We start from the raw sequence: 25,657 nt of genomic DNA, 5'->3' as shown, positions 1-25,657 counted from the left end.
GTGTGTGTGTGTGTCTTTGATGCACATTCTTTCTAAGTATGCCTGTTAATCAGAAGTGGTGTGTGCTAGGGCTGCACGATATGAGGAAAATATGCGACAACGTTGTTGAATATAGCCATAACGATATTACTAGTGGTAAATACACAGATATTAAAGAGCACTCAGGTCAGCATTTCTGCTGCTTTCAATATTCTGCTAAGATACAACAAATTGAAGGGCTGAGACGGTATGCTTTTTGGATTTGTATTGCTATTTTGATTTATCGTGATTCTAGACGTATTTCAGTGAATGATTGTAAAGATTTACGAAGAATATGTTTAGGGCGTTTCCTCTCTAACTGGGACGTTTTGGGACCGATTGGTGGGATTGCTGTGGACGAAGTACACACGGAGATACACCGGTAAGACCTAATGAGGTTTAACCATGTATCAGCTGATTTAAATAGCTCACGTTAGTGTGCTGTGTCAACAGTTCACTTTATTTAATATTGGATGTGGCGTTTTCTTCTGCGAGGTGCAAATGTTCCACCAGAACAAGTTCCTTCCTGAGACTATTTAGCAGAGCCACCGTCGCTGCGTCCGGACTTTAGCGCCACCAAAGACAACCCAGAGCATTTTTTTCTCCTATCCCAGAATGCATCTGTGGTGTAGCCAGACCTTACTCCACAGCGCAGGAGGAGACCGAGCTGGCAAAGTGAGACTACGTTAGATAGGTTATCCACAGAAGATTACTCTAACGATTAACGCTCTAGTGCGTAGTTTCTGTCGCCCCCGTGAGGAATTTTAAGTAATGACAACAAATCTGTCGGCGTGTCCACATGATACAACTCCCCCTTCCACACTTCTGCTAGTAGCCAAGGAGGACACGGAGGATTATAAAAACATGATGGACTCTTGGACTCTCTAGAAGAAGTCGTTATCTTCGATCCAGTTTCTGCGCGGGAAAGTCACCAGACGCCACAATCTTCTGAACATAGTCACACTGAGAGATCCAGAGAGAGTCGTGTGGAGCCGATAGTCTTAATTAGCTTTGTAGCAACTCATTAGGCAACGGCTTGAATGTAACTGACGTTCATTAATATCAAAAAGTTATGCACTGAAGCTTTAATTTCGTTAAACACAACAAAATTCCACAGCTTTTCCGAAAAGGACTTTACCAAATCCAGGACTTTTCCTTTTCTTTTTCTTTTTTTTTAACAATGTTATTTCTTTCTTTTTTTATTGCAATTACAGTCCATAAATATGTTCCTTTATCCTCATTGCATATAAAAAAGGTCAGGTATATTACTGTTGTATTTATTTAATATAACAGTTGTGTGTCTGCATCAGCCAATTATATATTGGAGTAGCTTTAAATTAGAGTTTGGGGTTTGTTTCTGAGATCCTTCGCAAGTTTTCTTCCAATCGTTTTCTGAAATGTCCTTGTTTAAGTCCGCCCTCCATTACCCTGTTGTATTGCTGATTCTGTTGAGTATTTCAAATGCCAGATGTTCTCTGTATGAATTATTGTAAATACATTAATGTTTGTTTATCTTAAAAGGAACACAGCGACTTATTGGGGCTTATTCACCGTATCTCCCAGAGTTAGATAAGTCCATACATACCCTTCTCATCTCATGTAACAATAACAAGGTCACATGACACACAGCCATCTTCTAACCATATACATACTGGGAACTATATTCTCAGAAGGCAAAGCACTGCCACTTCTGCTACGTGGGCGGAGTGATTTGCTCGCAGCACCTGAGAAGTCCCGTGGTGAGGAGCAGAGAGTTCGCCTGGAGTTCGCTCTGAGTTGGAGTAATATCACTCCGCCCAAGTAGCAGAAGTAGCAGTGCTTCGCCTTTCTGAGAATATAGTTCCCAGTATGTATACGGTTAGAAGATGGCTGTGTGTCATGTGACCTTGTTATATGTACACGCTGTGACTATACAAATCACAACATGTAAACAGTAACATGTTGGTGCTATTTGGTCACTTATTGGGAGCAGTAGGCTAGATGGAGCCGGTTACCTCCAGGATCTGTGCTAAGCTAGGCTAGGGGTGGGTGCGTCAGACAGAGTTAGGACACACACAGAGATGAGAAGGGTATGTATGGACTTATCTAACTCTGGGAGACACGGGGAATAAGACAAAGTCACAATAAGTCTGCGTGTTCCTTTAATAAAGAAACACTTGGATATTATCCACATCTTCACTCCCCCTCAGTCCAAAACCACCTCCAGTTCTGCCTCCTGCTCTACTCGTTGCATATAAACATGGTGAACGTGGCACCGTGGTGCTGTGTTGAGGGCTTACATATTCCAGATGTTTCAAAGCGCCACTTGCTTCGTCTTGGGAGGAGCTCTTAAGTGGAGGAAGACACAGGAAGAAGGTTAAACAAGCTGCTGACCGTCCCGTTCAGAGACGATAGTCGGCCTGTGTGAATGTGAAGGCGCTGGGAGTTTATGAGATTAGTATCTACAGCCAAAGCAGGTAGCCTCACTCCCGAGAAAGATGAGCTGACAGAACTTATCCGGCTGATAAGTTTGGAGGTAAAGAAGTGAGGGATTAGTGCAGTCGGAACAAAGCTTTGGTGAAGTTTGAAGAACCTTATCAAGAGTCCGCTGGAAGCTGCAGTCTGATTGGTTCAAAGCGTTTCAGTGTCAGCCAGTGAATCAGTAGAGACAGAAGTAAAGCAGGAGGAGGAGGAGGAGGGGGGAGGGGTCGTCCATGAAGGAACAACCAAGATTAAATGATGAGTTCATTTGAGGTCAAACTGTACGCCCATGGGCGTGTGTGATGATTCAAACCCTAACCCCATCAAACTAGTGGGGTCAGCCCAATGGTCCCACAGCCCTATGTTCCCACATTTCTAAGATTTTTCTTAAAATTAGGCCCTATGTTCCCACATTTCTAAGATTCTTCTTAATATTAGGCCCTATGTTCCCACAGCCCTATGTTCCAGCATTTCTAAGATTCTTCTTAAAATTAGGCCCTATGTTCCCACATTTCTAAGATTCTTCTTAATATTAGGCCCTATGTTCCCACATTTCTCAGATATTTCTTAATATTAGGCCCTATGTTCCCACAGCCCTATGTTCCCACATTTCTAAGATTCTTCTTAAAATTAGGCCCTATGTTCCCACATTTCTAAGATTCTTCTTAAAATTAGGCCCTATGTTCCCACATTTCTAAGCTTCTTCTTAAAATTAGGCCCTATGTTCCCACATTTCTAAGCTTCTTCTTAAAATTAGGCCCTATGTTCCCACATTTCTAAGCTTCTTCTTAAAATTAGGCTCTATGTTCCCACATTTCTAAGATTTTTCTTAATATTAAAATGGGTTAGGGTGATAAAATCTGATACAAATTTATGAAAAATGAAATGTGGGAACATAGGGCCTAATTTAAAAAAATATAATCTTAGAAATGTGGGAACATAGGGCCTAATTTTCAGTGAAAAAAAAAAATTCTTACAAATGTGGGAACATTGGGCTGTGGGAACATAGGCACGCTCCCAAACTAGTGATAGCAGTTCGCTACGAGATAAACAATGGAGCTGCAAATTCTTGGGCGGCGCTAAGCTCCGGACGGAGCCACGGTGCCTCTGCTAAATAGCCTCGGAAAGGAACTTGTTTTTTGGTGGAACGTGCGTACGATCAAAAGTAGTTTTAGTCGTGCGACAGGAAACTCAGATTGGACAGATAGTCTAGCTAGCTAGTCTGGATTTACCCTGCAGAGATCGGAGGAGCAGTTAACCATAGTCCTCACAAATCCGCCGGAGGTTAGAACCCCAATACAGAGACAGAGGAAGTGGACGGGACATCCAGCCGAAATGACGGACATCAGGTGGAATTTCCGGCGGCACCTGAGCAATCCCAGAAGTGGAAGGTCGTGGATATAGACTACACTGACGCCTACGTCGTTACTACAGCAACATATACAGGTAGGGTGGTGATGTCTGGACACATACATCTGAGCTGATCACTTGCAAATAACAGACTGCATGTCTGCATATAACAGAATATGCAGACATTTGAGAAACAAAGATTGCCTGCATTCTGAACGTAGCCTTAGTCTGGCCAGGACAAACTACCGTCAACTCTGAGATGCTTTAAAAAGTCTGGTTAAAAGCAGAGTTTAGTGTGTGTGTAATGCTGACATGTCTGTCAGAAAACTAATAAAAGACAGAAGATTTTTTCATAGTTTCACACCCACACAGGCAATGTGGCATCTGTTGTGGCTCCATCCAGAACTTTGGCTGCATCTAAAACTAATTTAAGTATGAAAATGCGAACCAGACTCCGTAATGATATAAGCAGACTTCTCGGACACAGGCAACCAGAGCTGTGTTAATTAGCCAGGTCTCTTTGACACGAACAAAAACCACATAAAACAGAGCTCCGCTCCCCTTAAATGGCTTTCTCCGTCTTAACAGCGCTGGGATTTAAGACGCCAGCCCTCACCCACTCCCTAACTGCTCGGGCTTTTTAATTGCTCCTCTCAACAAAGCACACAACGCAAATATGGCAGCAATTTGTGTAGCTGCACACACACAATCACACACACACACGTTTTGCCCTCACACACTTCTTTCACTCTCCTTGTTAAGCACCATGTTCCAGCGAGTGTTAGGCTGAGGGGTAAACACATGAACCCAAACTAACTGTGTGTTTGTGAATTAATCATCGCCGGGGGTCTGACCCTGGAGACCATAATGCAACTCTCTGTGAAGAAAGCAAAAACCAGACTAATAGTCTGCAAACACACTGTTGGGGTGTGTGTGTGTGTGTGTGTAAAATGAGCATGGTCAGACCCAGAAGCGGGAGATCTTTATTAAACAGGCCGGTGGGCTGCTGCTCCGACAATGAGCCTGAGTCTCGGGGGGGGGGGGACCTCATGAGGTCACGGAAGTTTGTGAGGAAGCTTGCAGAGGACTTAACTCAACATAAATAATTGAATAGTTCAATCTCTCTCGCTCTTTATTTATTTATTTTTGGAGTCCATATGATTTCAGCGGAGCTGTAAACCAAACTGCAGGAAGGCTTGGACCGTCTGTCCTCCTGTTTCGTGGAGTTTAAATGTTCGTGTCGCCGCCTCCAAGTGCTCTAGTTTAACTCCAAAGACATCGATGTAATCAGTGGGGAAATGTAACTAAATACTCAAGCCTTAAAGTACATATCTGAGGTACACAGCGGTGGAAGTAGTCTTCAGATCCTTTACTTAAAAGGTCCCATGGCATGAACATTTCACTTTATGAGGTTTTTCAACATGAATATGTATTTCAGACTGGACGTGCTGCGATGATAGCTCAGTTCACGATGACAAAACACACACTTCACTTTGGTCTTGTCGATGGAACCTTTTCGGCGTCTCGCGCTCGCTATCCACTCAAAACGTAACGTTAGCCTGCTACTCTTTGGCCGGCTCGCCAGCCCAAACCAGTGTGTGTGGCGTGCCTGTTGTTGTGTTTCCTGTCTAGCTAGATCCGGTGTGGTGTTGTAGTTTTTCTAACATTACTAGTTGTTGCAACAGCATGTTAAAAAGAACTACAAAGTTTGCTAGGCCAAAAAGAACGTTAATCTCGCGCAAAAAAAATTTGACGCCGTTATAATCGATTTGTGTTAACACCGTTAACGTGTTTAACTGACAGCACTAGTTTTTTTTGTTTTTTTATTGTGGCGCTGTCAACTTGTACGATAAACACATCGCGTAAGACTGTGTTATTGCACTTTAAATATAGTAGCAATATTTTGTCTGGTATGTGCCATGCTGTTAACTCTCTGGCCAATCAGACAGAGAGCCCTCAGCGTTAGGCATCGTCTGATTGGGCAGAATCTGAGCGCATGCGAGTGAGGTTTATTAGACTAGTGCTGCCGTAATACTCTGCATGGTTGAAGGAGGACAGTGTTTCAACATAAGTGCAGATGAAATGTATTGTTTTCAACGTTTAATGTAAACATCCAGATTCTCAGGGATTTATTTTTTTTAGGTTATTTGAAACTGAAAAGAAAACTACACTGGTCTACCACTGCCTCGATTGGTTAGTTTGTTAGTTTTGATGGTTCCTAGCCCTTTACAACACCAAAGTCACACAATAACATACATACATAGACTGCTTTAAAAATAAACATATTTAGTTTGTTACATTTTTGCTGCTCTGTTAATGTTTCTTATTTGTGTTGTTTGATTTTTGCTGGTCTGGTAAGGTTTTGTCTTTGGTCCTGCAATAAAAAATAAAAAAAAATAAAAAATGAAAGATCTGAAGTATCTCTTTTAAAATTCTCCCCAAGTATTTCCAATTTTGCTGAGGAGACCCGAGACACAGCCAGTTGTGCCCCGCCCAGACGTCCCTCTGAGAGCAGCTCGTTTCCCGTGAACAGAGAGGTGAGCAGAATGCTCCGCAGCAGTGACGAGACAGAGCTTTAGTGAGCGAGAGGCTGGAGGGATTAATGCAGCCCGACACTGACACAAGTATGAGCTTAAAGAGAAAAGCCAGCGGCTAGAGAATCTGTCATCTACACAGCGTGTTAAATTCATCACCACACGCATCACACAGAGAAGAACAGGACAAACAACAGAGTGCACATATGCTCGCGTTAAAGCTGATGTGTGTGTAGTGGTTAGTGGGAGATCATGTGTGTGTGTGTGTGTGTGTGTGTGTGTGTGTGTGTGTTTGTTCACCTCTTTGGCTCTCTGCACGGCATCACTGGGGGGGCTCCTGATCTGTGGAGACGACTTGGTGTTGATCTTATCGTAGAGCTGAAACAAAAGATAAACATCCGTTAAACAGTTAATCAATCAATCAATCGATCAGTGAGGTCAACGCGATCAATGACCGATCAACACGTTTTTATCGGATGAGATAAAGCCGATCACGGCTGCACTGTTGTGATACCGACACATTGTTTTTCCATGATTATTGATGCATTTAAGCCTCTGTAAAATGTAAAGATGGGTTTCTACACTAACAAGAGATGAAGAAATACTTGATCTATTAATTGAATTTGTATTTGTATAGGGGCAGGTATGTTTCAGAAACCAATGCCACAAACCACAGCGTTTATAGTCTAGTGTTAGGATATCAGTTTAGTGTCTTTTGAGTAGTGAGCAGATAAATACTAATACTAATACGTGACATGTGTAGAAGGCTGATAAGCCAGATTCGCAGGAATGTGGAGGAGATGATGGTGGAGATTAACTGAGGCGATTGTTTTGGCTGCAAATCCCACAAAACATTGGCTGTTGTGTTGTGCGATTTGCTGTTGTGTTGTGTGATTTGCTGTTGTGTGATTTGCTGTTGTGTTGTGCGATTTGCTGTTGTGTTGTGTGATTTGCTGTTGTGTGATTTGCTGTTGTGTTGTAAGATTTGCTGTGGTGTTGTGTGATTTGCTGTGGTGTGATTTGCTGTTGTGTTGTGAGATTTGCTGTCATGTGATTTGCTGTTGTGTTGTGAGATTTGCTGTGGTGTTGTGTGATTTGCTGTCGTGTTTTGTGATTTGCTGTTGTGTCGTGTGATTTGCTGTCGTGTGATTTGTTGTTGTGTTGTGCGATTTGCTGTTGTGTGATTTGCTGTTGTGTTGTGTGATTGGCTGTTGTGTGATTTGCTGTTGTGTGATTTGCTGTCGTGTTGTGTGATTTGCTGTCGTGCTATTTGCTGTTGTGCGATTTGCTGTGGTGTTGTGAGATTTGCTGTGGTGTTGTGTGATTTGCTGTCGTGTGATTTGCTGTCGTGTGATTTGCTGTCTATTTGCTGTTGTGCGATTTGCTGTGGTGTTGTGAGATTTGCTGTGGTGTTGTGTGATTTGCTGTCGTGTGATTTGCTGTTGTGCGATTTGCTGTTGTGTGATTTGCTGTTGTGCAATTTGCTGTCGTGTTGTGCAATTTGCTGTCGTGTTGTGCAATTTGCTGTCGTGTTGTGCGATTTGCTGTTGTGTTGTGCGATTTGCTGTCATGTTGTGCGATTTGCTGTTGTGGTTTGCACTTCAAGGCCACCGTACAAATACTCAAATGGTAAATGTTCCTCTACACAAGCTGCCGTAAAATAACTTTACGTTAATAAAAATAAATCTCATCAAACAATCTTATCCAAGAACAGTGAATACGGTGTTAAAGTCTGTTATTAAGCACCTTTGCAGTGCAAATGGTTTGTTTTCTAACTAAGCTCAGAACAAAGCAGTTATCCTTATTTATCCCACTTATTCTCAACTCCCTCCCTCCCTCTTTATTTGGTTTAGTTTGGCTTCAGAGCATCAATACCACTTATTCTGTTTTGTTCTTTTTTCTTCTCGACATCTCGCTGGTAACAAGAAGGAACTGTTTTCTCGTCTCTCTGATTGAAGGACGACAGACACAAGAGCTCTGTTTAGAAAACTCCCAGCTGACTAATAAACCGCACGCTGACTACACCGGCTTGTATGGGCCTAGTCAGCGGCGAGGAGCGTGTGGGTGTATTTAAGAGATTTTATGTTTGGTAGATAAAATGGCCCTGAAAACTAGTCTAAACAGACAGCAGCTGTGTGCTCCAATCAAAGCAGAGGGTGGCTGTTTGTTGTCTGAACAAAAGGTGATCTAAAACAACTATTATATAATATTCAAAGACACAAACATTTGGTAGTTTGATGAGCAAGTTGTCTAGTGTATTTTTCATTTAACCTGCTGTAATGTACATAAAACACACACAGAGTCTTGGACAAACAGTCCGTCTGTACCAGACCGTTTTGATGAGATATTTTGGTTTGGCCGTGTTAGTTTAAACAGAGATTAGTTCTTCTACTGGAGCTAAAAACACTTCTGTGCACGGAGATTGCTTTTGGCTCAAAATTCGGCTTGAAATCTAAAACGTAGCGATGTAAATGTAGCCTCAGAAGCTAAAGGTTTTGCCTGCCCGACTTACAGATTGTTCCTGGATATTGGTGCTTCTACCATGAAAGAAAGTAGTCCACAAAGTTAAATGGTTTCTGCATTTCAGTCCAGTTATGAACGACGTGGATCAAAGATGTGTGACTGTGCTTTACTTGATTAATTGACTGGATGCTCTAACCCTTCTACTTCGTGCCCGGCCTGTTGAACGCGGCGCAGTTCCGTCAAAACGAGACCTGGCGCGTATTTTTTAGCAGAGACACGCTTCTGGGACGTGCTTTGTCGCTGCATGTCAATCACTGCTCATGCACTCATTCTCCCTTGTGGGGGGAGGGGCTTAGGAGACCGTTTTGGACTTTAGCAGGGGGACTGAGAAGTTGCCGATGTTTAAATTTTTTGGCAAAGTCATGGATCTTCACAATCCTACCTACGGCACCTTTAATGCATGTTGCTAATTTAGCTTCCCTTGGGATTTCTCGCCTCACAAGATATCCTTGGATTGTGGTTGCACCTGGACCGTGGTCCTGCTCGACGCCCCCCTGCTACTACTACATAGTACTATTATCGTTACTATAATTGTGGTCCAGACCTGCTCTACCTGTAAGGTGTCCTGGGATAACTTCTGTTATGATCTGACACTACAAATAAAATTGAGTTGAATATCAACTCAGAAACATCGATTCATTCCCCCATTTCTAATTGCAACAAATTGTTTAAAACTGCCTATTCCACTTGATGTCATTGGTAACCTCTTTTATTTTTATTTATTCTTTATTTTTATTTATATTATTTATATTTTTTTGCTGTTTTTAAATGTCTTATGTATCCCTGTACGGTGTCCTTGAGTGCCGAGAAAGGCACCTTTAAATAAAATGTATTATTATTATTATTATCATCATCATCATCCCTGTGTAGACGTGTCGCCATGTCAAGGTGCCTGGCAATGACGCCGCTTTCAAACAAACTCTGGGTCGTTAATGTTATTTCAAAAAAAAATTCCAACGGGATGACGAGTGTGGTTTCCATTACGGCTTAGTTACAGTGGAAAGCAACTCCTTCAAAAAGCCATCAGCTAATGCAATGAATGAGCAATAAAAGACCTGTATTTCGGTAACGTGATCCATTTGTGTAACTCTCCAACAGCCCATCCAGACGTAGACACGCGAAGGTCCAGCAGACAGAGGGAGGGCAGCGAACTAAAAAGGGATTTCTGCTCGAAGGCGGAGGGCGTTGCATCTCTCCCTTCCCGTGAAAGTCTGACACCGCCAGAACAAAACAAAAAGGTCCAGGGAATGACGACACATCTCACGTCTCAAGTGTGCATCTGCGTCTCTCTCTTCACGACCAAACTTTTAGAGAGACAAACACAACACACCCCCTCGGGAGATCCTTATGAGACTAAAGTAAAGCCGACAGCCTGAGGGCTGAATCCTACTTAGTGTCCCACCGAGTGTGCGGCATGCCACGTGCTGTCTGCGGCCACCGAGCACTCTGGGTCTTCACAAGGGAGGGGGGAGTTGTCATCATCTTTCTGCCTTTGTTGAATGTTAACCCTCTGAGGTTTGAGGGCATTTTCTCAGTTTTTACATAACTTCTTGACTTCACATTTTAAAAAAGGTATTTGCATATAACCTGATACCCGTGTGTTTCATATCAAAATGTTTGGAACAAACTCAGCTTTCTGGAAAGTGAGGCCCACATTTGTCTTAGAGGAACGAAATAATTTGGCCCTACATGAGACTGTGAGTTCCCTGTGCAGCTCCTTCAGCAGCAGGCCGCTGCACCCTCAGGGCAAGAAGGAGCGCTACCGCAGGGCCTTCATTCCAGCAGCAGTCAGACTCTTTAATGCAACATCATAATGTAGCACTGCTAGCCGTTTCTGCAATATGAGCCATCACTGGACAATATTCTGCACTATGCACATTTATCTATTCATCAATCCTTCCAGAAAAATGCAGCGTTTTTTTGTGATTGTTGCGGGGCAAAAATCCTTGATTATGCGGCACGTTTTCTTAAAAAATGCGACGGAATATGGGTGATATTTATGCAATTTTATGCGCTGAAATTGCGGAAACTTGCAAAAACTGCAGTTTGATGAAAAAGAGAAAAAAAAGTGATTCCTCCAACACCCTGCTTTTCGATGATGTTCATGTCGCGTAATTACGTCACTTCATAACGTTCCCGTGGCAACAGGGGAAAATGGCTGCTCTTGTGTGAAATAAACGCAACATTTTTCAACTTCCTGCTAAGATATACTGTATGTGACTTTTTTGCAACGAAAATGCGTGGATTATGAAATCATGCAAGCCCCGCATATTTTGCGCGGAAATCGGCAATTTATGCGGCGAAAGTGCGGCGTATTTGAAAAAATGCGGCCCCCGCATAAATATGCGGAGTTTGGCGTTGAATTATGCGATCGCATAATCACGTTTTTCTGGAGGGACTGATATATGTGTGTTTATATACTGTCTGTTTATATAAGGGTGTTTATTGTGCAAATACGGTTGTTTTATTACTTTTATTATAATTAATTCTATTCTATTTTTTCCATTTCCTATACTTTTTGTATATTTTTTTCTCTTATGTCTAATTAATGTGTATTTGTGTTATTCTAATGTGTGTACATTTTTGAGCTGCTGTAGCGAAGGAATTTCCACAGTGTGGGATTAATAAAGTCTATCTTATCTTCAAGCTGAAAGGTTGAAGTTTGCTGTTCTTTAAATCTCTTGTGAAACAAAATATCTTCACACTTAGATTTTAGATTAATAATCATCAGTGATGTGGACATAATGTCTACCTGGGAAAAAGGCAAATAAAAGTCTAGTAAGTTCAGAAAGGTACATCATTTTACTGTAATACAGCCTTTAAAACCAGGAAAAGACACTTATGTCATATCATGATATTACGATATCCAAAATCTAAGACGATATCTAGTCTCATATCACAATATCGATATAATATCGATATATTGCCCAGCCCTACGCGAGTCCACCAAAAAAAGAGAGGCAGATGATGAGTGTCAGAAGCTATCTGCCCCGTCTCCTAATTCGCCGCGTGAGTGACGTATGACCTCGCCATAAAACAGACGCAAAGAAAGCGGAGATTCTGCCGATGCCAGCGCACTCCAAACCGCTATTTCTGCGCTGTATTATCGCTGAAATATTAATAGAGACATGGCAAAAACATTTCCATGGATGCGGCATGCGTTCATCGACCTCAGGCGGTAAAACAAAGTCAAGCTGACCTTTTGAGGACCACTTAAGATTCCGCAGCATACAACAGAACAAACTATAAAAAAATATATCCTGTAGATATTGAGATAGGTTAAGTGTTTATCTGAATGCTGAGAACCAGTGACAGATTAAAATGTTTAAACATTTGACAGGCACAAGCATGATTGCGTCACGCCTTTTTGTGCCAAGCAGCCACAACAAGCAGCTCTTAAGTTCAGATGAGAAACAATATTTTAATTTCCTGTCAGACGTTTCCTGAAAGGCAACTTCTATTAGCCTGCCTCCTTTATCCAGGAAGCTCCGCAAACTTGCACATGAGGAAAGAAATACAAATGCACTTGACTAAAGCACCTCATTATACACGCCAAAACACCAAAAACACACTCTTGGGGGCGGGAGATGCCGGGCTGACTTCAAAATTAGCTCGAGGCATCGCTTGACAAAACACTCTCACTGCGAACACATCAGAAAGAGAAGCAGGAAGTAAACACACTCACCCAAGAGACGGCGAGTGGTTTAGTCAACAAGAACAAAAGAGTGCAGGTAACGCAGCGCGAACGAGACTCCGGTTTCCTCCGAGTCACTCGGCGGTGTGGCGAGTGCTTTCGGCCGCAGCCAGAGAGCGACGGAGGCTGTGCTCCTTGTGAATGGCACCGAGGCCCGACAATAGAAGCCATTGTTCCTTCACTGCGCTCTTCTGTCCCCCTCAGAGCGGGTCAGGGTGTGAATCGGAGGCTGAAAAGGAGACATCTGCAGCCCCCCCGGCTCCCACTGACACTGCTACACACACACACACACACACACACACACACACACACACTTGGCAGATCCACCTGTCTCCTGCAACCAACTTTAACCTATTCAGCCTCCAGCAACACATACACACATCTCTGTTTAGCAATCTCTTTTCCTTAATTGAGTCTTTGCAAGTCCCTGTAGTTCCCCCAAATGTTTTGATTTCAGCCTCTTACGACTACTTTGTTAAAAAGGAGAAGGTCGGACTCGTCATCCAACTAAGAGCCGAGGCACACCAAGCCGACAATCGGCCGTTGGACAGTCTGGCGAGGTCAGAGTCTCTCAAAATCTGACGAGAATCTTTTAAACTGACCTTTGTTGATCTGAAATGAAGACAGATTCAGCAGCTGCACGGCCTATTTCTCTCTTCAAATGTTTTCAGAAACATGTTTTCGGTGAACTATTTTAGTACAATATGAGATCGTATTCTGAACGAGCCGCCATGACAGTCTGGCTTTGAATTTCTGGAGAAAACAAACCCCATGTGACGCGTTCGTCCAATCAGCTGCCGGTGTTCATTTCTTGGGCAACAATACAGAGTAGCGCCGCCTGCTGCTATGGAGATGTATTACGTTTCTCAAGTCGGTGTCGCCTCAGTGTGTCCCGAGGCAGGTTTTTGGACCTCGGGGACCCGACTGATCATTCCGACTGGCTTTTCTGTCGACAGTCGGTCGTCTGGTTGGTGTGTCTCGGCTACAAAGCGCACCGATTTAAGCGCCAGTCTACGCAAACATCTGCAGCAGCTCGTCGACAGGGACGCGAGCTTATCTTTGCACGATCCAGAGCGACTCTGAACAGGAGGGTGAGGAAAGTGACTGACTATTGAGAGCGGCATCGTCCGTTTTATTCCCCTTCTTTCTTAACCCAAAACCTGGCGCCCACATTACCCACAATGCAACTTCACAGCTGGCAGATCAAAACCCAAAGGAAAATCTTGAACTCGCCTTGAGGACCACAATCCTGAAATCTAAATCGCACTTGGAGCCCAGCGAGTTCTCCTCCCTCACGTAGAAACACATTTGATAATGTCCTAAGTGAGAAAAAGTTGATGTATAAAAGCCTTAGAGAAAGAGAAAAATAGCTATATCCCATTGAATATGAACACACACTGCATTCATTGCTGTTTCCATTCATTGTTATATTAATCCTCAGATTTTCTGACTTGTATTTCTTTGTTTCTTCCCTCTGAACGACTCAAATATTGGATAACATTCGTGCAAATTCTCCCGTCTTGGCAACAAATCTTGTGTTTAACACCCGACGGAGACGCAGACCGAGAGAGCCGAGTAAACAAAGTGGATTAAGGGAATAATAACAGACAAAACGATGCTCTCAGGGTGTCAGGCAAACTGTGCACTCATCTAAAATACGGTCTTCCATCTCTCACCGGCTGCTGGGAACTGGGATTTTGTGACCCAATATGGTGGTTGTTGAGCAGCAGGACGACAGACTGCTGCTGTGACCGGCAGTTTAACAAACACACACACACACACACACACACACACACACACACACACACACACACACACACACACACACACACACACACACACACAACGCCCCAGCATTAACACATGCACGCACGCACATGCACCTACACATACTATGCACACACATGCACCCACCCACACACACATGCACACACACACACACACACACACACACACACAAGGAATTTAATGGCACCTTTATAAACAACGTGACCTTTTTAGAGCATCCTTGTGTGTGCAGGTGTCCTTCCCTTCCCCTAGCCCTCCTTCCCTCCCTCCTAGCCCTCCTTCACTCCCCCTAAGTGATTTTGTCACTTGGTCTTATTTACCGGCCTAACAAGTTCTTAAGGACTTCAAAATAAAGGTGAAAAAAGTTACACCCCTGATGTGTGATGTCTATTCTGAGCGTAATGGTGAAGACACACACACCACAAACCAACACCTTGCCTCACTGCCCCATCGGCACAAAACTCTCATCTCATCACAACTCCGCTGGCACTGTTGCACCACGCGCACTGCACTGGACGCCACAATAGCAAACAGTCAAGATCATTTTCAAACATTATTCCTGCTGTCTTGTGTCTCTGACCCTAACCCTACACCCGAGTTGAATGCGTTCCATTTAAAATCTCAGATTTCACAGTGGAGCCAGGTTACCCATTGTTAGCAATACCAGTAGTTTACACATTACGCTGTTTTTTGTGTGCACACAAACAGCGTAACATGTCCCCAGATAGAAGTTGGACAGGACCGTGTGTACCAAAGTGCTAATAAACTGTATGTCTGACTTTGAACTTGTAAATTCTGAATTCTGCGTACGAATGGAGCAACGCAGTTACTCTTTTCTTTAATTCCAAAAAATGAAATGCAGTTGCTGCTCCTGGAAACTTCACGAAGGCTTTTTGAAAGCTTTTATGAACTGCATCACTAAAAAAATCATTCTTCTGTTCCATTAGTTATGAATAAAATAGAAAATCCATCATTATAAAACAAAGATTAATGAAGGATGAAAGGCGGATTTAATCCAGCGTGCTTCAATGTGACACTTACGTCGAGCAGTGTGTGTAAATGCTGGTCCTGGAAAACACTGTGAAGGAAATCTAGATCCTTTTCACTGCAGTCTGTCAGAGCGTGGATCTCCTCTAAACTGTCCAACACCTGAGACACAGCCCCTGCAAAACACACACACACACACACACACACACACACACACACACACACACACACACACACACACACACACACACACACACACACACACACACATAACCACACACACACAGACAGACAGAAAGACAGACAGACAGACATACAGACACACACATAACCACACACAGACACACAACCACACACACACACACAGACAGACAGAGACATACACACAGAGACACACACACACACACACACACACACACACACACACACACACACACACACACACACACACACACACACACACACACACACACACACACACACACACACACACACACACACACACACACGCACACAGACAGACAGACAACATTAGAGTTCTGTGAATGTCTTTGTGGTGAGCATGCACATGCACTGAATCATTTTCGGAATCATTCGCCCTCTCTGCACTTCCTGATGTGAACATTAAAGTCAAAATAACAGAAGAGCTACAGACATTACAGAGAAAGGGAGTAACCAGCATCACAACACGCAGAGAACCAGCGGATACCTACGTTCTGCTGCTAGCAGTCCTAGCACGTGGGAAGCATGAATAGAAACAGACAAACACAGAAACAGATGATGATAAATAAACACAGGGGTTAGTATCAATGTTAAAAACAGCTGGAAGCAAATACCGTTCCAACAGTGGGGAAGAGAACTGTGTGTGCTGTCGTTAGCAGGGGTTAAAGTGGGCCAGAATGATTCAGAACGGCTTTCCGGCCAAGTGAATTAGGGCCCTGTCTTGCACCCGGCGCAGCGCACAGCCCGACGCAGTTGTCAATTTCCCGTAAACGTCGTTTAAATAGCAAATGCACCTGCGCCCATCTGTGTCCACCCATGGGCGTGCTGGTCTTACAGGGAGGTGTGTTCAGGTGCATTCTGGTCTTACAGGGAGGTGTGTTCAGGTGCATTCTGGGCGTGCTGGTCTTACAGGGAGGTGTGTTCAGGTGCATTCTGGGCGTGCTGGTCTTACAGGGAGGTGTGTTCAGTTGCATTCTGGGAGTATTGCGGTCTTGAGGCAGCGGGAAGTGATCGCACCATTGACCAACAAAAACCTGGTCTAAAGTCAGTAACGCAGCATTTCATTGTTATTTTAACAGAGCATTAGTAAAATGCTCCTCGGCTCGTGCACAGCGCGCGCACACTATGCTTGTTACACACACAGGGAAGCGCACACACATGCAGAAGATTAAAAATTTTAATATTAGGGTGCAAATCCTATAGGGCCCTAAATGTCAAACTGGAAAGAAGGTTGAATGAGGCTGTATTTTACTGCTCAAACTATCATCAGATCCCTCCATGTGCATGGCTTGTATGTTGTCATGTGGTGCATTTTCAGGACAGCTAGAATAAAGTCGGCTCGTGCTCATAAGAGCCTCTCTCTGGAGGGCCTGCGTGACGGACAAAAGCAGAACAAACCAGAGGAAGGAAGCTTCAGGGAGGAAGTGTGTCAAAGATGAGAGGATAACAACTGTCAGAGGCTGAATCTCAAGTCTCTCATTTGATACCTCCTCTAGGGCCGGGTACCGAATTTGGTACTTTTTAGGCACCGACCAAATTGCCTCTACGGTAAAGTATTGAGTATCGAAAAAGTAATACCCAATTTCAAAACCTAAGGAATAAATCGCAGCACCGTCAGTGAGCCAATCAGCACGCAGCGTGCTTCTACCGAGATCTAATCATGTCTGCAATTGGCTGTCTAATAACAGAGACGGGGCTCACGTAGTAGGAGCTGAAAAATAAAAAGATTTGTGCCGTAACGTGTGATGTTGTCATTTTTTTTTTTGTTTTATAAAATTAGTATCGAAAAAAGTAGCGTTTAGGAACCGGTATCAAAGTCACGGTATTGGTATCAGTGTTGAATCAATTTTGAACGATACCCAGGCTTAATCTCATCGTTTCTCGCCTGAACCGGAAGTTGTTCTAGCCCTCCTTTTTTGAAGGCCGTCTCAAAGCTCTTATTCCTGCCCCGAGGAGCGAGGAGCTAGGATGAAGGATAGAGGAGAGATCCCTGAGGAGCTATGAGCGAGGATACAAGAGAGCAGCCTTCCTGGACGCCGTGCAGCTGAAGTAGTTGCTAACTCCGCCAAAAACAGCTGACGAATTCACTTGACTCTTCAGAGGAAAAGGACGTCTCATCACTCTAAAAACACATTTCCTCATTTCCTCTCTCCTCACTTCCTCTGTGTACGGACTAAGACGCCAGGGAGGGTAGCGAGTGGAGGAAACGTGGATGCAATGCAAGGACCTGGGATGTACCCAGAGTGTGTGTGTTTGTCTGTGTGTACCTGAGGAGGTGGGGTCTTCGGAGAAGTCATGCAGTTCCTCGGGGGGGTCTCCATAGAAGGAATTAAACTTGTGACTAGACACTGCAGCCAGGACCGCCCCCTGAAACACGACAACATGTGCAACTGTGAAGCGTCAAGCTTATCTGATCGTATCGGTGATGGTGTCATCGACAACGAGCCTCGAAATGTTGCAAAAAGCGATAACGCATGCATGTCAGCGTGTGTGTGTGTGCGCGCGCGCGTGTGTGTGTGTGTGTAGATGCAAACCTTGAGCTTCCTCCTGGAGTTGAACTTTCTCAGCTGTTCCACGGTCTCTGGCAGGTGGATTTTGTACGCGTATCGGTCCCTCTCCTTGGAAATCCAACACAGAAAAGAGAATTGCTCACACAAGTAAAGGCTTAAAATGTATGGGTTTGTTATACCACTGGAATTAAGTTTTTTTATTATTATTATTGTGTCATGCATACAATAAAATATGCCCAGCTCACACGGGCTTACAAGACACCGTTACCTAGGACAAAGGACCAGATGACAAAGTAACCACATACCCTAAACAAATAAAGTCTTTTTTTGCCATGCTTTAGAAACAAAAGTCGCCAAGTTATAAATATTAAATTTAAACTACCACTCCAATTGGTCATCATCATCTGTGCACCAGAACATTTCAGGATCTTGGACAGACATTTCATGTTAGATCGGCGTTCTTAACTCATCATAATACGGACAATATAAAAGACGCTGCAATTCGTTCTCAACTTCTCCTAGTTCACATAGTTCGCACAGCTGCAAGTTTCCACCCCCGTCACCAGTAAGCAAACAGGAAACCTATCAAAGTCAGGTCCACGTTAACGTGCATTGACCCAGTGTTTTCTACGGTGGCCGAGACGGTTCAACACAAACACAAAAGCTACAACACAAAACACAAAAGCTACAACACAAACACAAAAGCTACAACACAAACACAAAAGCTACAACACAAAAGCTACAACACAAACACAAAAGCTACAACACAAACACAAAAGCGACAACGGAAGTGAGTGTGAGCGTTTCAGAAAGAGAGGTAACTTCACAGATATAGAACAGTTGTGTTGTAGCTTTTGCATTTGTGTTGTGTCTTTTGCGTTAGTGTTGTGTCTTTTGCGTTAGTGTTGTGTCTTTTGCGTTAGTGTTGTGTCTTTTGCGTTAGTGTTGTGGCTTTTGCGTTAGTGTTGTGGCTTTTGCGTTAGTGTTGTGGCTTTTGCGTTTGTGTTGTGTCTTTTGTATTTGTGTAGTGTCTTTTGTATTTGTGTTGTGGCTTTGGTATTTGTGTTGTGGCTTTTGCGTTTGTGTTGTGGCTTTGGTATTTGTGTTGTGTCTTTGGTATTTGTGTTGTGTCTTTGGTATTTGTGTTGTGTCTTTGGTATTTGTGTAGTGTCTTTTGTATTTGTGTTGTGGCTTTGGTATTTGTGTTGTGGCTTTTGCGTTTGTGTTGTGGCTTTTGCGTTTGTGTTGTGGCTTTGGTATTTGTGTTGTGGCTTTGGTATTTGTGTTGTGGCTTTTGTATTTGTGTTGTCTTTGGTATTTGTGTTGTGGCTTTGGTATTTGTGTTGTGGCTTTTGTATTTGTGTTGTCTTTGGTATTTGTGTTGTGGCTTTGGTATTTGTGTTGTGGCTTTTGCGTTTGTGTTGTGTCTTTTGTATTTGTGTTGTGTCTTTTGCGTTTGTGTTGGATCGTCTCGACCACCGTAGTTTTCCCTAGGTTTGTGGAACACTTACGGGCCGGCTACATTGCACACCTAAGTAAGTAAGTAAGTAAGTAAAATTTATTTATACAGCGCTTTTCACAGACAAGGTCACAAAGTGCTTTACAATGTGCATAAACAATAAAACATGGTAAAAATAGTCAATAGAATAAGATACAAGTACAACAGAATCAATTTTCAAATAAATAAAAGACATAGGCTACCCGAAAGCTAGCCTGAACAAGTGAGTCTTCACTTGTCCCTTAAAACCAAACCACATTCTCCCCAAAACCTAATGCTAGTTGGTAAAGCATTCCAGAGTCTGGCGCCATAGCCTTACAAAGCTCTGTCCCCACATGTTTTCAGACGAGTGCGTGGCATGACAAGCAGATTTTGATTAACAGACCTGAGAAGAACCGGGATGGAGTGTGTAAATGAAGTAAGTTAGCAAGATAGACAGGGGCCTGACCATGTAGAGCCCTGTAGGTTATGGTCAGAATCTTGAATTGGATCCTGTAAGCTACAGGAAGCCAGTGAAGGGAGCAGAGCAAAGGGGTGATATGGGTACACCTGTTTGATCTTGTAAGAAGCCTAGCAGCAGCACTCTGAATGGACTGCAGGCAATGAAGGACAGATTTATTGACTGAGGAGAAAAGTGAATTGCAATAGTCAATACGGGAGGAAATGAAAGCATGGATGAGCATCTCCAGTTCTAACTGAGAGACCACAGCCCTTAATTTGCTAATATTGCGTAAATGGAAAAAACAGGATTTGGTCACTGATTTGATATGAGTGTCAAAAGATAGGGATTTGTCAAATATCACCCCAAGGTTCCTTAGACTGGGCCGGACCGCCGATGACAGAGACCCAATATTCTGCCTGATCAGAGGAATAGCACTGTCGTATGCGGCGCAGATGTTCCAACGCTACGCTTCCACTCTAATCAATGAAACCGTTTACACCGGAGAGCAGCGCGTAGGGGTGCGTCTGCTCCACGGAGATCCGCCCTACAAGCATAAAAACAGAAACTCTGAGGAACCCCTAGGGGTCTTGGACCCCCCGTTGAATATCTCTGATTTAGAGGGTAAATGATCAGGTCATCAGCTGCATGGCACCACATCACACCGTGTGTTTCCGAGTAAACAGAGCTCTGTGGTTGATGATGAAACTATAAGTAAGAAGAGGAATGAGCAGACTACCAGTAAATCAACCTTAATTCCTCTTTTTTGGTCAGCAGCTTTCATCCCAGAGCATGCACATAATGAGTGGTAGAATGTAACTAAGTACATTTACTCTAGTCTTTTCTTTTCATGCCACTCTCTACTTCTACATTTCAGAGAGAAATATTGGACTCTTTACTCCACTACATTCATCTGGTGCAGCTTTACTAGTTTACACATTGAGATTCCTGCACACAAAACACATGTAGTTTATAAAATCTGATGTTTGATTCTAACGTAAACTAGCTGACAATAGAACGACCTACAAGTCCAGCTGAGATGATCAGACCTTTAAACACACAACTGGTTGGATCACTATCTAAAATGTGAGGATGTTTCTGCATTGCGTACTTCTCCTGATGATACTTACATACTTTTAATTAAGTAACATTTTCAATGCAGGACTTGTAACAGAGTAATGTACAGTGGGGTATTAGTACTTTTACTTAAGTACAAGATCTGAATACTTCTTCCACAGCTGTGCATGGGTTTGTCTGGTTTTGGTTCAGACTGTTGCATTGTTCAATCAGAAGTCTAACGATGCTGCTGTAACTTTGCAACCTTGCAACCAGAAGTGGATTTGCCTAAACTTTCAGCTTTCTACAACTGAATAACAGACTCAAAATGTTAGCATTGTAGTCAGGGGACGTCCCTCAAAGTGTGAAGATTCGTGTCAGACAGCCCCCAGACAAGCTGCGAGTCTCCGAGTCGAAAATTGTCGTCTTTAAGTACCCGCCCATCACTGTCCACAGACAAAGACGCCATTAAAAGCTTCTGCTGACAACACGTTTCAAGCGGTGACAGCACTGTGCCGGCGCTCACTGTCGTTAGTTTCCTGTGTGAAGAGCTTCTGTAACACCCCCCAGCGACTGATCATTGCGTGATGGCTTTAGGCTGCATGGGGTTTTTGGCACTTCTCTGCTCTTGTCTCAGAAACAGGATAAAACTTTCACAAAACGTCAAAACTTTTGGATGCGCGTCTAAAAGAGACGACCCACGCACCACAGCAGGAAGTACATTTTCATTGTTTTTTCCACGTGTCAGGCAGTCATGACACGGTAAGCCAAAGTCACATTACAACCAAATTCAAAATGCCGAGGCCCGCGTACACGTAAACACTTCGGTTCTGCTTATCGGTGCCTCAACAACTACACACGGCACTCTTTCTGGACTGGACAACGCTGGACGAAGCAATACATTGAGTTTTGTTTAGGTGGTACGGGAAAGAGCAAAAAGACTAGGGCTGGGCATCGAACGTCGATACTTTTATGCCACCGAAAAAAACTCCGATCCTATGAGTATCGGAAAATTATTAATCTTTCGGTGCCAAATTTCGGTTCCAAAAGCGTCTGAACGCATAAGCGCAAGTTTATCTGTCCTCTCTGCATACTGACAGAGCGGCGCTCCGACACGACACACACACACACACACACACACACACACACACACACACACACACACACACAGACACACAGACACACAGACACACACAGACAGAGGTGCGGACAGAGTTTTGTTGAAGTCACAGTAAGTCACAGCGATGCCGATAAAGTGGTTTCAAGTGCGGTTACAGTTTTTCTAATCTTCACCCAGACAGCGTTTGCTGCGATATAATATTAATGGCGAGCCGAAAGCGGTCGCGGTGCTGTTGACGTTACACTTCCTCTTAGACAAGCAGCCACAACGGTGGTTTCTCTGCCCTGATGACTGACTGACAGGCTGAGCTTGCAAGGCAAGGCAACTTTATTAATGTTACTCTGAGTGAGCAGTGTTACCAGAATTTTTTACATTTTGTTAACTGTTTTGATTCACAATTAAGTCGGAAAATAAAAGATTTGTGTTTAATGGATTTTTGTTGATGTTGAAATGGATTTTAAAACATATGGTATCGCAAAAAGTATCGTTAGGAACCGGCATCGAAAGATTTTGAATGGTGCCCAGCCCTACAAAAAGAGTTCAACATTCATTGCATCTTTTTTATACAACAAAAAATAAAGTATAAAGCTTAAATGCTGTAACCGGCAACAACGGTAACAGGTTTTAAAAATGCACTCATGATTTTTTTTTATTATTTTTTATCAAAGATTGAATATTAAGCGCAAGAGGTGTCACTAAGTTGAGTTTTTTTACCTTCAGCCAGGGGTGGTTAAGAGCCTCGTAGACGGTGATCCTCTCAGCGGGGTCCAGCATCAGCATGCGCCTCACCAGATCCTTAGCGCTCTCTGAGATTTGGGCCCATTGCCGCGGATTCATCTACACAAACACACACGAACCACACACACACACACACACACACACACACACACACACACACACACACACACACACACACACACACACACACACACACACACACACACACACACACAGGTTTATATGAGCGGTCCTGTGTTCCAGAGATAATGTTCCCAGATCTCAGCCATGTACTCAGAGCGCACAATGTTCTTTTACACATATGAAATATGGTAAAACTATGAAAATAACACAACGTTTATATTAGGAACAGGGGTGAAAAAACAAACCGACATAAGAACTGATTCTTTCCCCCCAGTGGGGCCACTTCTCAGCCACTTCTCTACACGTTATATACTTCTCATTCCAATATGCGTCTTGCACACTACTTTGCACTATTACTTTTTGTACTTTACATCCCACTCCGTGTGTACTTGTCTTGATATGATGTCTTATTTGTATATTATGTTGATATGTGCCTATATGTATATTGTTGTCTCTATTGTACAGTATGTGTCTATCTTACTATTTGTCTACTGAATGTTTACTAGTGATAGACCGATTTTATCGGCCGGCCGATATAGATTATTTGCGGTTTTACGTGCATCGGCGTCAGCCGATACGAGGCTGCTGCGTTCGGCGAGAGTTTTTTTCCCGGCATTATTTACAGACAGGAGTCCACAGGCAGCTCCGTGTTGCTGGAGACGCTGCAGTTCACGTGCGGACCGAAGCACAGTTAACCATATGCAGCGCACCCGTCCATATGACGCACATTGCACACATAATGTGGGTGATATGAATGGAAGATGATTGCAGAAATGACACTGATCTGTGTTTTTGTTTGTTCATAGAGCAGATTCTGAAAACAAACCCAGTGTGGCAGGCTTTACATTTTGATGATGTAAATTGAGGGAGCAAAAGCAGCATCGGCTCCAAATATCAGCTCTAGAAAATCGGCAGCCCGTTATCGGTCATCGGCTAAGGCTGATGAAAAAAAACGGTATCAGCACTAAAAAAATCCATATCGGTCGATCCCTAATGTTTACTAATACATGTCTATTTATTGAAGTTAACACCTACCAAAGTCAAATTCCTTGTGAATGTTAAGTATACTTGGCCAATCAAACTGATTCTGTGCTGTAACTAAGCTGTATAACATTACAGGAATAACTTGCAAATCCAGTTAACCCTCTCAACCCCAAATACCGCCGCCGGGGTTGTGTGAAAAAGCATGTTTTGTTTAAAAGATCGCCAAAGACAAACCACTTACCCTAGAAACAAGCTGAAAAAAACTAATTGTTCGTCGGATTCTTAAAATTCTGAGCGTCAGTGAATGCGTTTCGGTAGTCGCCGAAACGCACAAAGCCGCCCGACATTGTGTGAGAAAGCTCCAAAGTTAAGCCAAAAAAACAACTAACTGGATTAAAGAATACATTGAATTGTACATGTATATCTTCAAAAATTTGCCAAAAAAAAAAAAAAAAAAATCAACCATGGGCATGAAGGAGGAGCTGAAAAATTCATAAAATTCTACACTCACACCCTCATACTCTGCTTCTGACTGGCTAGTAGTCCTTACCTAGCTACTGAGCATGTGCGACTCCCAACAAAGATGGAACAGAAGTGAGATGTCTCACTCTGTAGCTAAAACAGAGAGCTCAACACACAGGGTGAAAAGAGGAGCTGCAGCAATGTGCAGTACAACAAAAATATGGAGTTTTTTGAAAATTAAATCATGTAGAGGCTTTTTCTGGGTTGAACGGGGCAGAGCCTTACAGGGTTTTCCCTGTAAAAAACGTTGCGCAGTGGCAGAGCCCATGCGCTGGGACGTGCTGGAGAAGGAGGCTGCGAGCAAGAAGGAGATGACTCCACCATCCACCACCTCCCATGAAAGTTCCAAAAACTGGTTGGGAGGGGAGAAAATCCGCAACGATTATCCAGGTCATAACCCCCCCACAAAAAACGCTGGCTGTTTCTTTGTGTGAAAACAAAAAAAAAAAAGCACCAGACCCACAAAAAAAAAAAACAACACCGTGTGTGATTCGTTTTGGTCTCTATTTTTTTTTTTTTTTTTTTTTATTTTTTTCTCTTTTTTTTTTTTCTGCGTCCACAAGTTCCATGTTGCTCTGTTGGTTTTACTGTTCGGAGATCAGATAAGAGACTTATGATCCAAAAGGGGAAAGCACTTGTCACAAAAATAAAAGCATGAACAGTATAAAAAAAACAACAACAAAAACAACAAAAAAAACAAAAACAAAAAAACACAAAAAAAAAAAAAAAAAAAAAAAAAAAAAAAAAACGAAAAACACAAACACAACAAAAAAAAAGCACCACAAAAAGACACCCCCACATTATACAAAATCAAAACAACAAAAAAAAAAAAAAAACAAAAAAAAAAAAAAAAACAAAAAAAAAAAAAAAAAAAAAAAAAAAAAAAAAAAAAAAAAAAAAAAAAAAGAGAAAAAGCACACAAAAAACAAAAAAAACAACAAAAAAAACAACCACACCCCTTACACTATCATTTTCTTTTACACACACAACAAATTACTCTCGCTACATGTAAAGTATTAAGTGACAAAAAAAAAAAAAAAAAAAAAAAAAAATGTGTAGTATTGTGTGTATGTCCTATCGGTCAAATAAAA

The 25,657-nt window shown here is 42.8% G+C and overlaps 1 protein-coding gene across 1 annotated transcript in view; it reads right to left on the bottom strand.

Moving 5' to 3' along the window:
* caska (calcium/calmodulin-dependent serine protein kinase a) overlaps window positions 1-25,657 on the bottom strand; it is a 217,587-nt gene that overhangs the window by 44,206 nt on the left and 147,724 nt on the right. The window contains exons 7-13 of the mRNA XM_039817259.1: window positions 24,792-24,918; window positions 22,914-23,036; window positions 18,111-18,194; window positions 17,844-17,943; window positions 16,068-16,085; window positions 15,409-15,530; window positions 6,663-6,740 (exon numbers count right to left, since the gene is read on the bottom strand). Of these exons, the coding sequence (XP_039673193.1) occupies window positions 6,663-6,740; window positions 15,409-15,530; window positions 16,068-16,085; window positions 17,844-17,943; window positions 18,111-18,194; window positions 22,914-23,036; window positions 24,792-24,918 (652 nt within the window). The remainder of the gene's footprint in view (window positions 1-6,662; window positions 6,741-15,408; window positions 15,531-16,067; window positions 16,086-17,843; window positions 17,944-18,110; window positions 18,195-22,913; window positions 23,037-24,791; window positions 24,919-25,657) is intronic.

Source organism: Perca fluviatilis, chromosome 12, assembly GCF_010015445.1.
Source record: "Perca fluviatilis chromosome 12, GENO_Pfluv_1.0, whole genome shotgun sequence".
NCBI lineage: Eukaryota > Metazoa > Chordata > Actinopteri > Perciformes > Percidae > Perca > Perca fluviatilis.
This window is presented reverse-complemented; position numbering and strand designations above follow the sequence as displayed.